At 30.6% G+C, this 14,242-nt stretch overlaps 1 protein-coding gene across 1 annotated transcript; it reads right to left on the bottom strand.

The window, feature by feature from the left end:
• Positions 1–2,899: 2,899 nt before the first annotated feature.
• LOC120278009 lies at positions 2,900–5,328 on the bottom strand. The gene is made up of 2 exons (XM_039284895.1): positions 3,863–5,328; positions 2,900–3,781 (listed from the first exon to the last, which is right to left on the bottom strand). The coding sequence occupies exons 1-2, from the start codon at positions 4,471–4,473 to the stop codon at positions 3,103–3,105; spliced, it is 1,290 nt and encodes a 429-aa protein (XP_039140829.1). The 5' UTR covers positions 4,474–5,328; the 3' UTR covers positions 2,900–3,102.
• Positions 5,329–14,242: the final 8,914 nt, after the last annotated feature.

Below are 14,242 nucleotides of genomic sequence, written 5' to 3'. Positions count from 1 at the left end.
TAAGGGGCTATATGAAAAGATAATGTGCGATTGAAATATTTAAAATAATTTTTTTTAAAAAAAATTAAAAGAAAAGTTTTTCTTTTTCTTTTAATTTTTTTTAAAAAAAATAAATTATATAACTTGATAATATTTTAAATAAATAACAGATCCCGCGGCGTTTTGATGGTAAGATTCAATTTCACGTAGCGTTGTTTAAAATTTTAAAATAACTTTTCTTTTAAAAATTTAAAATAAAAGTTTTCTTTTTCTTTTAAATATTTTTTTAAAAATAGATAAATTATATAACTTGATAATATTTTAAATATATTTATCCAGATCAGTGAATAGATTCTGCGACGTTTTAATGGTAAGATTCAATTCCACGTAGCACTAAAATTCAATTCCACGTAGTGTTGTTTATAATTTTAATATTTTTTAAAAAAAAATTCATGGAAAATGTGACTTTTTCGGGGAAAATTGATGCAATCAAACAACAAATGAAGTTTTTTTCAATGAAAATATTTTATTTTCCGTGGAAAATATCAAACAACAAAATTTGAATTTTCCATTGAAAATTTTTTATTTTCTAGCTAGAAAATAATGCCAATCAAACGACTATTTTTTCATTTTTCATGTAAAATTTTTCCATGAAAAAATTTTTCATGGAAAATTTTTTTTTTCCAACCATTTTCCATGTTGCCAATCAAACACAACCTAAGAGTCTTTCACAGTGTTTAATAGTATTTTATGATGCAAAAAAATAGTAATTAACAATAAACTATATATATTACCCTTTAAATAACAATCATAAAATTATGACCTAACAACTTAACGCCTGATATCAAACATTTATAAATTTTAAAAAACTAAGTACTTACAAACTATATATATTTATGGAGAAGCTTTTTAACTCAGTTTTAAGAATTTAAATATTCAAACTAAATTGTTCATGTTCATAATTTAAGTTAATACCAGTAAAAACTAATTTTGAGCTGTAAAAATAATGTTAGAATAAACTAAAAAATAATGATAATAATAAAAAAAAATTAAATATATTTTTTAGGTGTTTGCTTTATAATAAAGCACACTAATGTTCATGTGTGACAGAAATCTGTGGTAGAGATATGAATTGAGGTTAAATTTTTTAGTATGTCACTAAACTTTGACTCATTTTCATTTTGATCACCAAACTTCAATTTATATCAATTTGATCACTCAATTTTAATTTGATTTCAACTGATAATAAATCACGAATTTTAACCCCTAATTGATAAGCTAGCTTTCCAAAAAAATTAAGTCAGTCCTTCCCATGACACATTATTAAGTCTATTAGAGGTGTCCATGTCGTCAAAAAAGAACCACATCATTCATTTGGGAGCCGAAATCCTATGATTTACTACCCAGTGAGATCAAATTAAAATTGAATGATTAAATTGATACAAATTGAAGTTCAGTGATCAAAGTGAAAATAAGCCAAAATTTAGTGACATACTAAAAAATTTACCGTATGAATTGATAAAGATCTTATAATTTCCAAATTGAAGAAGAAAACGGTTTGGAAAAATCATTTTTGGCCTTTTTTTATATTATTTATGATTGATTAATTTCACATAAATCATTTGCAGAAACCTAAGTTGACCATGTCACACCTAAATGAAATAAATAAATAAAATAATCATATGTTTTAAATTACAACGATTAAAATAGTCATAATTTTTATATTTATAGGGACATGAAATATTAAAAATAATTTTTTTCTCATATTTTTTAAAGAAAAATAAAATACTAAACCATTTCCCCACCAAAACTGCAAGGCTAGTTCATGCTTATTATTCCAAACATGAGGAACAAATGACCACTTACATATACTACGAGTCTACGAGTACATTTTGAGCTAATTCAAGGAAAAAATGAAAAATTAAAAGCATTTATAATTATTATAAATGTTTTTTAGGATAAATTTTTTTGATAGTCACCAAAGTATAATTTTTTTAATTTTGGAGTCTAAATTTTAATTTGAATTAAATTGGTTATCTAACTTCTATTTGTATCATCGAGTGCTCAACTAAAAAATTACCGCCTATTTTTGATGATGTACATGCCAAAAAAAATTTTCATTATATATAGAAATGTTGTCTACCCAATTGACAATTTTATCTCACCTCCAGAGAATTTTTAACATTAAAAAATAAATCAAAATCTATTGAATATTTTTCTTATAAAATAAAATTGAAGCCGGTAATTATTTTAATTCAAATTGAAAATTAAACCTCAAAATTTTAAATATATATATATATATATATATATATATATAGTGATGCCCTATAAAAAAAATTTAACTCTTTTTACCCAGTTTATATTCACTGTTCCTCTGGTGCATTTATTAGTACAAAACAAATTGGTAAAAACTAAGATCATTTTAAAAAAAATAATTTTAAATTCAAACTCTTGTGGAGAGATCCACCGTTTTATAATATTTTTAATATTTCACTATTTTAAAAAAAATAATGGGATAAAAGCCACTTTATATTTATATATATATCTGTGTGTCCAAAAACTAATGGTTTGTGTGCATTTGCAAGTGATTTATAAATATATATATATATATATACTCGCATACAAGAGAGAGAGAGAGAGAGAGAGAGAGAGAGAGTGGCAAATGGTGGGAAGGCTTTGCCAGCAATTAAAGCACACCAAACAACCTAAACATACGCCAGCCTTTTGCCAACTTGCTTTCAAACCCCACCATCTCATTCTCTCTCATCCTCATCACTTATCTTCATAAAGTTCTTGACCATGACCCAAAACAATATCCCACAACATTCAAAACCAAATAAATAAATAAATAAATAAAGGAAACTAGAATTTCATATTATTCAAAATTCAAAAAACCAAATATCAAAACCTCCACTCAAACTAAAATAAACCAGACTTCTAGTTCCACAAAAAAACACCTAGAAGACCATCTGTACACTTTCCAGCAAAACCACACCAAACTAAAAAAATTAACAAAAACCACTCTAACGTCAGTATCTAACCAGCTAATAATGATAATAATAATAATATTAATATTAATAAACAAACTAATAATAATTAAGATTATTTAAAATTTATTTTATTTTATTCCGAAAACTCAAGCTCTTTGCGAAGACGATGAGAGAACAGCCGGCAAGCGTCCAAGCTGAGATCGACGGCTGCGGCGAGAGCCACAAACGCCGCCGCGTCCTCGGCGCACGCGACGTGCGCCACGCCGACCTCCACCGTCGGCCGGCTCTGCTTCCCCTCGCCCTCCACCGTCGACGACATCACAAACCCCGAGAATGGCCAGAGCCCGTGCCCGAAGTCGCCGCTGCCACGTGGGCTCGTCACCGGCGAGAACGGCTTCGTCGTCGACGTGAGATCGATGGAGAACCTGCCGCCTTTGCTAGCGCTGAGAGTGGATTCGGCTAACAAGACGCCGGCGCCGGAGGGGGAAGTGGTGTCCGGGAGAAGCTCGAAACGGTAACCAATGCCGTCGATAATGCCGCCGCGCTCGCGCCAGGCCTCAAGACGGCCCCAGGGTTTCCAAGTGCCGTCGCCGGGGCGAAGAATAAGCCAAGCACCGGGGTTGGAGCGGCTCACGCGGTCCGTTCCCGGAGAAGCAACGAAAGGCGTGACCATTGACGCCATGGCCACCGGCGAGCCGGAGAGATCATGGACGGTCACCGACCAGCCCTTCCTCTCTTTCACTGGTCTCTCCCTCTCCGATCCGAAGGTTGAGAGCCATCCCTTCGAGTTATTGCCTTCGATTTGCACTGATCTGTGAGAAGCCATGAAAAAGTTTGATTCCGAGCTGTAGAACAGCAAGATCTAGGGATTTCAAGATGAGAAGGAGACTAACCTGGAACGGAGGCAGCGATCGGCGGCGCTACGGCAGCTGAACTTGCATGAGAACATAGGCTGGCGCATGGAGCCTTGAAGCTGGTAAACAAGAGGGCTGCACTCCGGCTCGCCGTCGAACTCGAAGACGAACCTCGGATCCGGCTCAGACTTCACCGTGAGATGAAGCTGAGCTGAGACCGAGCTCTTGGATCCCTTCCCCACCGAGACCCATCCAGTGTGGAATATACAAGAGCGATCTTCAGCGGACTTCAAATCCAGAGGAACAGTGATTTTACCGAGAAGCCGGCCGGAGCTAACCCCACAAGTAGTCCCACGCCGACCAGTGTAGATCGCGATCTTGATCCGAGCACCGCCGGCGAAGATCGACTTCCCGGCAAGCCGATCAAGGTCAGCGCGGCTCAAATCGAAGCTAGCAGACAGAGAATTCGATGGTGTCTCGCCGGAGTCAAGCGGGAGAGGAGCAGTCTGGTAAGGGAGCTTGTTGAGACGAATGCGGCAGTAGCAAGGAGAAGCCGAAGGGTGGACACCTGCGCGTGCTGGTCGCGCCGCAACAGGAAGCTTGAGCGCGAGGTTGCCCACAAGGACCCGGACGAAAGGGCAGGGATCCATCCCCGCCGGTGCTGCGTGGCCTCAGGATGATTCAAGAATTAGGGTTAGGGTTTGAGAGGGAGAAGAAGAAGAAGAAGAAGAAGAAGAAGAAGAAGAGGAGAGGTATAAGAGAGAGGGAGGAGTAGTTTAGTTGCATGGGAAAGCGTGCGGGAATGAGCTGGAGCTGAAGCGCACGTACGAGAGTGGGGGCGCAAGCGGCGAGGGTTTTGTTCGTTTCTTTATCTCGCGCTTTTAGAGAGGTAGTGGAGAGATGAGGGTGCTTTGTTTGCTTCCGCTGGATCAGGTTAAGCTGGTCAATCCTGATTCTTGGAAACGAATAGGTGGTTGACACGTGTAGTGGACTAGGTTAAGCGGATTGTGTGCTAGCTGTACGGGTAGAGCAGCTGGGTTACAGCTGGATTACAGGCTGTCATTGGCGGTTCGGAATCCAAAGCCAGATATAAGAACTTAATTGGACCTGAAAGGTCGGGTTCTTTTACCGACATGGTGACGTGGAGGGGTTTGAGAGAGTTTGGGTGAGAACGGTGGGTGAGAATTGTGAGTTTGGGATGATGAGGTAAAAAAGGTTGGGAAAATTACGGGGAATGCCATGGGATTCGTCAGGTTGTGGGTGGAGTTGGTTGGGATCTTGGCTGGAGGTTGGGCTGGTGTTGTCCGCCAGCGTGGACTTGGGTTGGATGTTGATGGGCTTGGGTGGGGGCCCACTTTAGTGTTCACGGCCAGCAGCAAGAGGCCAATGTGGTCTTTGTTGAAGAACCAACCTGGCTTTGTCTCCCCTAAACGGGTTAACGGGTTTTGGTTTTTTAACCCGGATCCGCACCTTGTTGAATTTTGTAAATCGCTTTCTTTAGTAGCTGTATTGCATCCTATTTATACACTATAGATTTTTCTGAAATGGATGGTTGCAATGTGTATCTTGAATTATAATATCTGTGCATTATATTTTAGTTACTCAAATCACTGATTTGCCGTAATCATAGTTTTTTTTTTTTTGTGCATATAATAATTCAGGTAGAATAATATAAATATATATCAGTCAGTTATTTGTTATTTATTTGTTATACTGACATATTATATTTTATTGTATGATTATATGGTTACATACAATCATTTAAAAATTATTGTATTGGCATACTGCATTATGTTATCAAGCAAATCGAGTATCTCTTTATAATCTATACAACTGCTTATTTATAAATTTGAAACACCATATGTAGCATATATTAATTATTATTTATCATTTGAAATCATGTGAATATATATTTGTTATCTATTTAACTACTTATTTGTATCACTGATCTGCTATATTATGCCACATATCAATTATTTATTTATTTATTTATTTGTTGTATGAATATACCGTATTTTGTCACATATGTTTGACGCATGATTATTATTTTGAAATCATCATAATATTTGTTTATTATCCATTTAGCTACTTATTTGTAGGATTGCCATTCCATATTATGTCGTATATGTTTTGTCGTGTGATTGCTCATATGAAATCATTTAAATATATTATAAGTATCCATTAGTTACTTATTTGATGTGTTGAAATACTATATTATGTCGTACATGTATCCTATCTGGCTATTCATATGTTTTTTATTCATGTAGAGTCATTTGAATATCTATTAATTATCAATTTAATTGTTTATTTAGTGTTTACCGCATATATTTTGTCCAGGGGCTATTGATGAAAATTATGTGAATATATGTCCATCATCCATTAAATTGCTTACTTATGAAGTTGATATTCTATTATTACTATTAATTCCGCGTTCATAAAAAACTCACACAAACGAAAAACAAAAAGTAGACACACAAGTTCAGTAACCCAGTTCGGCGTCAACTAGCCTACGTCTTGGTGGCCAAGCTCGGAGATTAATAATTCACTAAAAGAAGTGAAAATACACAAGTACAAAAACTTTTCTCTCAACCTCTCAAATATAGATAGGAAACCTCATTAGATTCTCTAATACCCACTAAAGCTATTGCTCAGCTCATCTACATAATCTTAGAGCAAGATTACTTATATAGACGTCTCAACGTCCCATACCACTTTTAGAATCTCCGAGAATACTAACTTTAGAAACTTTCAAAATTAACTGCTGCAACTCCTATTGTAATCGAACTTGCAACATAGCCTTGACTGCTGATTTGACTGAGTTCTGGTTCCATACCGGTACCTTCTGTCATGCTTAGTCCGAGTGGATGTAGCCAGATCTCCCGATCCCAACTACCAGAAACTAGCCTACCTCCTCAGCTACTGATCACGCAGTCCCCTTACAAGGGGAGCACGACTTTGTGCGTCTTCACGAAACTTTCCAAATTTGATCTTCAATTCACCAAGTTTGGTCTTCAAATATTCCTAAGAATAGTTCTTCAATCAATCATGCCTATTATAGCATTAATAGCCTTCGATCATACTATTAAGGTTCTTCAAACCATGCCTTTATGGATCTTAAAATCATACCAACAATAGATATATCTTCTAATAAGTAACTCTTCAATCATTTATAAGTATTTCTTCAATTAGCCTCCATCCATATTTAGTCTTCAATCAAATCTCATAAATATAATCTTGATAAAATCTTGCTTTCAAGTTATAACACATACCAAAAATAGTTTCACCAAGATCTCCCAAGATATTTGTCTTTAAGCAAAGAACTTTATTTGCCATATCACTATGCTATCCATGCCATCATCTATGCCACGTTACCATGGATGCTACATCACCTTGACTTGATGTCAAATCATGCCAATTAAAGTGCATTTTGCACTAACAATTATGTCGCTAATGTTTTTTCACATAGCAATTGCCATAATATGGGGCTATACCAAAACCACTATTGCTGGAAGTTATCACACATTAGTGCTTATGAGGAGGCTTTGTATAATGGGCAGTCCCACATCGTGACCCCTAACGAGGTGTCAAGGATTAGACTGATAGAGCATGTTACTAAACCACAAGTGGGTTTACTCCCACATCAGCTATGTGTTAGGGTGATGCTAAGGTTTAAAAGGGTAGACAAACTCTCTTTATTAGGTTGGTCTTTTAGATTGCGAACCTAACCTCATGACTCTATATATCTTAAATCATTTAACCATCTATTAACTAGCTATTAGTTGCTTAGTTGATTTGTTAGAGTATCATATTATATTGTAAATGTTTTGGCGTTTAACTATTTATGTTGACTCATTCAAACATATGTTAAATATTTTTTATTGCCTATTTGTCATGTTGACATTCAATATTATGTCACATATATTTTGTCGTGTGGCTATTCATGTGGAATTGTTTGATTATCTGCTAATTAGCCATTAGTTATTTACATGGTTGTTAGAATGTCATATTATATCGTACATGTTTTGTCATGTAATCATTTATATGGAATCATTCGAATATCTAATAATTGTTCTTTAATAATTTATTTGTTGTGTCGAGATTCCAAATTGTGTGGCATATGTTTTGTTGGATAACTATTCAATGATCTATTAATTAGTAATTAGTTACTTATTTGGTTGTTGGAATATTACTATTATATATCGTTCATATTTTGTTGTGTGGCTACTTATGTGGAATCATTTGATTGATTCATGCAGAGTCGAGGGATATGTCTAAGTTGCTTGTTTGTTATTTGCTTATTATTATTATTATTATTATTATTATTGTTATTATTATTATTGTTATTATTATTATTATTTATTTATTTATTTATTTATTTGTCATATTGGCAACAAAAATGTGTTGTATATGTCTTGTCGCGTGGCTATTTATTTAAAACCATTTGAATATTTGTTTGCTATCTATTTAACTACTTATTTATATTATTGTAATACTATATTTTTAACGTTTGTCGCGTGGTTATTAATTTGAAATCATTTGAATATATGTTGATTATCTATTTAACTAATTTGTATCGTTGACATATTATGTTACATTGCATATGTTTTATCACGTAGTTGCCTATATGGAATTATTTAAATATCTGTTTATTATCTATTAATTGCTTATTTGGTGTGTTGAAATACTATTTTATGTCGAGCATATATTGTCACATGGCTATTTATATGAAAATTATTCAAATATCTATTAATTAGCAATTTAATTACTTTTTTTTATATTGTTATACCAAATTATGCCACATACATTTTGTCATATAAGAATTTATGAAGAACTATTTAAATATATGATTATTATCCATTAAATTGCTTACTTATCATATTGACATTTCATATTACATCTCAAATGTTTTCTCGCATGGTTATTATTACAATTTGAAACTGTCTTATAACCCCCGCTATGGTTAAAAACCTCGACAAGCTAGTGCTACCAAGAGGCTCTCATACCACGTGTAGTCCCACACCATGACCCCTGACGAGAGCTTCAGAGATTGGAGGTGATGAGGCCTATCATGGTTTCATAGGCTGGTTTAGTCCCACATCAACTGAGTGTTAAGGTAATACTAGGGTTATAAGGGATCGGCAAACCAACCCAATGAAGCTAGTCTTTTAAGGTGTGGACTTAGAGTAGTGATATTATTTATGTCAAATCATATGATCATATGTTAATTAGCTATTAGTTACTTATTGGATTTATTGAAATATCATATTCTATCATACATATTTTATCATGCAATTATTTATGTGGAATCATTCGAATCTATTAATTATCTTTTTATTGGCTATTTATGGTGTTAATATTCAATATTATGTTAGATATAGTTTATCATGTGGCTATTCATATGAAATCGTTTGATTATCTATTAATTAGATGTTAGTTAGTTACTTGAATATTGGAATACCATAATATTTCATACATTTTTGTCGTGTAACTATTTATGTGAAATCATTTGAATATTCATTAATTATATTTTTAACTGTATGTTTGTTGTGTCGAGCTTCCAAATTATGCCACGTATGATTTGTCAGGTGATTATTCATGTAAAATTATTTAATTATCTATTAAATTAGCCGTTAGTTACTTATTTGGTTTGTTGGAATACTATATTATAAAATACATTTTTTGTAACTATTTTAAATTAGCCGTTAGTAATTGTCCTTCTATTGTCTATTTCTCGTGTTGAGATTTTAGATTGTCACGTACGTTTTGTCGCGTGCATATTCATATATAATCATTTGATTATCTATTAATAAACCATTGGATACTTATTTGTTTATTGGAATATTAAATTATATCATACATGTTTTGTCGTGTAACTATTTATGTAGAATCATTCAAAATTTTGAATAATTGTTAATTATCCTTCTATTGTCAATTTGTTATGATGTTATGTGACATGTTTTATCGTGTGGTTATTCACATAAAAACATTTAATTATCTGTTAAATAACTGTTACTTACTTATTTGGTTGTTAGAATACCATATTATATCGTACATGTTTTGTCATATAACTATTTATACGAAATCATTTAAATATCTATTAAGTACCCTTCAATCACCTATTTGTCATGTTGACGTAGTATATTATGTCACATATATTTTTATTGTATATTTATTTATGTGAGCCATCTTAATATCTGTGAATTATCCATTTAATTATATATCTGATCTGTTGACATACATATTATGTCGTATTTATTTTGTCGTATATATTTTGTCGCATAGTTATTCAAATAAACTCATTTAAATATCTCTTAATTATCTCTTTAATTGTTTGTGTATATTATATCATATATTTAGTTACCTAGTTATTTATGTGAATTTATTCAAATATTGATTAATTATTTTTGCTTTTTTGTTGTTCTCACATGATACTGTATTACACCATATTATGTGATATATGTTTTCTCGTATGGCTATTCATAGAGAATATTTTGAATATTTATTACTTATCCATTTAATTACTTATTTATCTATCGTATTAACATACATAGTATGCTACATGTGTTTTATCAGGTGGCAATTTATTAATTGCTTATTTGTTATATTGGCACAATATATTGTATCGTTTGATGCTTTAAATGAAATCATATGAGTATTTATTAATTATTGTGTTACTTGGAATTTTGTGGAATCAGTTAAATATTTATTACTTATTTATCCAATGCTTCCTTGTCAGGTTGACACAATATATTATACGTACATGTAACAATCTATGTTTTGGCATTAGAAATTAGTTATTTTTATAATTGATATAATATATTGTATTGAGTGACAATAAATATGGATTTATTTAAATATTTTGTTAATTATCAATTAATTATCTATTTGTTAAGTTAATATGTTGTGAATTTTATCCTCGTATAATATATCTATTTATTCATATAAATATTGACAAATGTCAATCATGGTTCAATGTACTATAAAACTAAATGAGAAGATAAGCAAAGAATCAAATGTTTCAAATTCTAGAGACAAACATCATCAATAGAAAGCCCTTGTTTTCCAACTTTTTTTAATTTTATGATTTTTAACTTTCATTGACCGTGATGTGATGTCAAAGTTATGTTCTCTTGGTTTAATGGCAACAAGCTCTTCAATTGTGACTCAAAGGCTTGTTCATTGTTCCCTAACATGGTGAAGCTACAAAGCTAATCAATATTAGCATTCATTCGCTTGGACTTGTTTGACTTTCTCCTTGGCCTTGTACCAAATGAAAATGCTACATGAACAACAATGAAAGGAACATGTTTCTTCAAAACTTGACATTACATGTGACCATATTATTTATCAATAAATTCAAGTCATTTTCAACCTTGGTTTTTTTAAATTTGTTCTATAATTATCTACAAATAATTTGAGAATTGGAAAAGATTAAATTGTAGTAGTTTCGTGTGTATATGAGTCAATAATTTTGTTAAGCATTCATTGTGTTTACTCACTTCGTTTAAATTTGATATAAAATATTTTACAATTGAAATGTATCCGTTACAAAGAAAATTATTTAGAGAACTATTGTTCTTACAACATGAATATCCAATATGAACAATTTTATTTGCAAGTATGAATGGTTTTAGAAATACATGAAAATCCAGAAGCAATTATTTAGATATAAATTATCTTTTGCTTTATGTGATAAAAAAATTATTCAATTAGTTTTATAAACATTTAGTGACTATAATTTTTCTTAGTAATTAAAAGTTTGTGTAACCCATTAAATTGGAAAAAAAAAATGGTTAATTTCATAAAAAAAAAAAATACTATTATGCACTTAAATAAAAAGCCACAATTTTATCAAATTAAATTGTCATAAAGTCAGTGATAATTTACCTTAATCCAAAGTTCCAAACATTTCCTAATGTATCTTCTACTATGTTTGTAATTCATTTTCTTTTCATTAATTATTTGCTTGGATTATTTGGCCTTTTTTTTTTAACCTTTAGACATAAAAATATTTAATGTTATTCAAATAACTTATTCTTAATTCAAAAATCAAGTCATTATAAGCAACTCCAAATTTAATTATGCATGTATTATTTTTCTAACTCCTCAAATTTATTAAAAAAAAACTATATAATTAGCTCATCCTTTTCACTGTATGAGCCTTACCTTAATACTTTAAAACTTAAAAATAATTGAGCTCCCTCAGACAATAAACGGAAGTTTTTTTAAGCAAAAAAATACATAAATTTCATAGTTTACGACTAATTAATCATAAAATAGATGTATGATTCAAATTTAAATTAATAAACTAAATGATATCATTTGATTCATTAACCTACAATAACCCTCTATAGTCATAGTCATTGATGTAATTTTTTTTAAAATAAATTTTCTTAATTTTTTTCCATATGAGTTTTTTATCTCGATCTTACTATATTTGTTAAAACATTTATTTATAATTTATATAAATTTTCAAAATTTTCAATGTTTTTAGAGAGTAATTTCATAATAAGTCTATAGTAATATATATTAAATCCATAATCTAATAATCCATATAATATTAAGCTATTTCATTAACTCATTATGTACTTATAATATATATATATATATATATATATATATGGACGCCCAATTATCAGTTATTGAATAACGATCCAATGGGCAACATTAATGAATGTATATGTTACTATAGTAATTACTGTTTATCAATATTGTCTGTTAGATCAAAATTCAACAGCTGATTAGACGTCTATAGAGGAATGATTCTCTCTTTATATATAAATATAACTTTTTTAGTTATCATATAATTTTTATGAGAACTTTCACATTCTTTTGTTTTTTACAAGTCAAAAACCAAGGACTTTAAAAAAAAAAAAATCTTTTTAAAAATATTATGAACAGAGCAAATGATGACATACATAGTTGCATCAGTTAAAGCTAGGTAATTATAAAATAAATTTAAAATTAAAATTAAAGGCAATATCTTATTTGGTATTTATACAATTGATTAATCTTACAATGATCATGTAGCATATTGGTATGAAAGTTTTTAAATAATAGACGACAAACGCCCTTTTTTATGAATATAGCAGTACTAAACAGTACTGGAACCCGGATGTACAATATAAAAATAGTATAAAAATCTCGGATGAACAGTGTATGAACAGTATGTGGAACAGTACTGTTGGGGAGAGATTTGAACCCATGACCTCCCCCTTACATTGTTGGGGGAGAGATTTATTACAGTACTATGGGAAACAGTACAGTATGGAAAACAGTACTATTGATATAAAAGTTATCTATATAAAATTTTCTGAATATATATGTATATATATATTTAAAAATTTGTCCTGAAATAAACCCTAAATTGCAGACAATTATCATATTTTTCATATTTCATGCATGTGCTCAGAACCAATACACTAAAAAAATAAAAAATTAAAATTATTGGCAAGTTCGAGGCTTACACAGCACAAGATGATCTGTCCACATTTATATAAAAAAGTAAATAATAAAAATAATAAGATAATAATTTTAGGATAAATTTTATTTATATCATGTCATGTCATGAAGTATCAAAATTAAAACAAGAATTAACCGTGGCAAATAAAACCTAATTTTCATACTTTCACAGTGGATATTAAAACTTTAAAACTATTTAAGTAAATTTTAGAATAAGTATATAATTAAATTTAAATTAGTTAATGAATTAAATGATATTACGTGAGTCATTAATCTTACAACAATCATGTATGTCATTATTCCCCCTACCAAAAATTTTTTTAACATAGAGTTTCTAAAAAAATTTTTAATGAATCTTAAAACCCTAATCAGTATCATATTTCTGCACTTCACACATGTATACATATACTGAAAAATTAATCAAGAATTCAAAGTCTTGTGGAGCACAAAATAGTTTGTCCATATTTGTAATAAATAAATAAATAAAAACAACCACACAACAATTTCGAAATAAAGTTTTATAATATAGTAACATAAAATTTCAAAATTCAAACAAAAATGAGTGATAACCAATAAACCTAGGATTTTCAAACTTTCAAAATGGATTTTAAAATTCAAAATTATTTGAGAGCGCTCTAAACAACAGTTAAAAATTTTAAAAACAATAAATGAGTGAGATGGTTTAAAACTATTAATTACATAATAAATACATAAATGAAGTCAAAGCCAAAAAATTAAATGATATCACGTGATTCATTAACCTGACAGTAATCATCAACAGTATGAATCTTCCATATAAAAATTTCTAAAAATAGGTTTTTTTAAAACTTTTACTCTGAAATTAATTTTAATATATTATCATATTTCTGTAATTCTTGCATCTGTATAAAACCAAGAACACTATGAATGGAAAAAACAATAATTTAAAATTTACACAATGGAAAATAATTTATTTAA

Source organism: Dioscorea cayenensis, chromosome 15 (assembly GCF_009730915.1).
Source record: "Dioscorea cayenensis subsp. rotundata cultivar TDr96_F1 chromosome 15, TDr96_F1_v2_PseudoChromosome.rev07_lg8_w22 25.fasta, whole genome shotgun sequence".
Lineage (NCBI taxonomy): Eukaryota > Viridiplantae > Streptophyta > Magnoliopsida > Dioscoreales > Dioscoreaceae > Dioscorea > Dioscorea cayenensis.
The sequence above is the reverse complement of the archived record's forward strand: the minus strand, read 5'-3'. Positions and strand labels throughout refer to the sequence as shown.

Bases quoted from the DNA above. Each gene is read 5' to 3' on its own strand.
- LOC120278009 (XM_039284895.1), bottom strand. From the start codon at position 4,473: ATGGATCCCTGCCCTTTCGTCCGGGTCCTTGTGGGCAACCTCGCGCTC. The intron at 3,782-3,862 runs GTTAGTCTCCTT...GGCTTCTCACAG, and splicing joins GATCGCTGCCTCCGTTCCAG to ATCAGTGCAAATCGAAGGCA.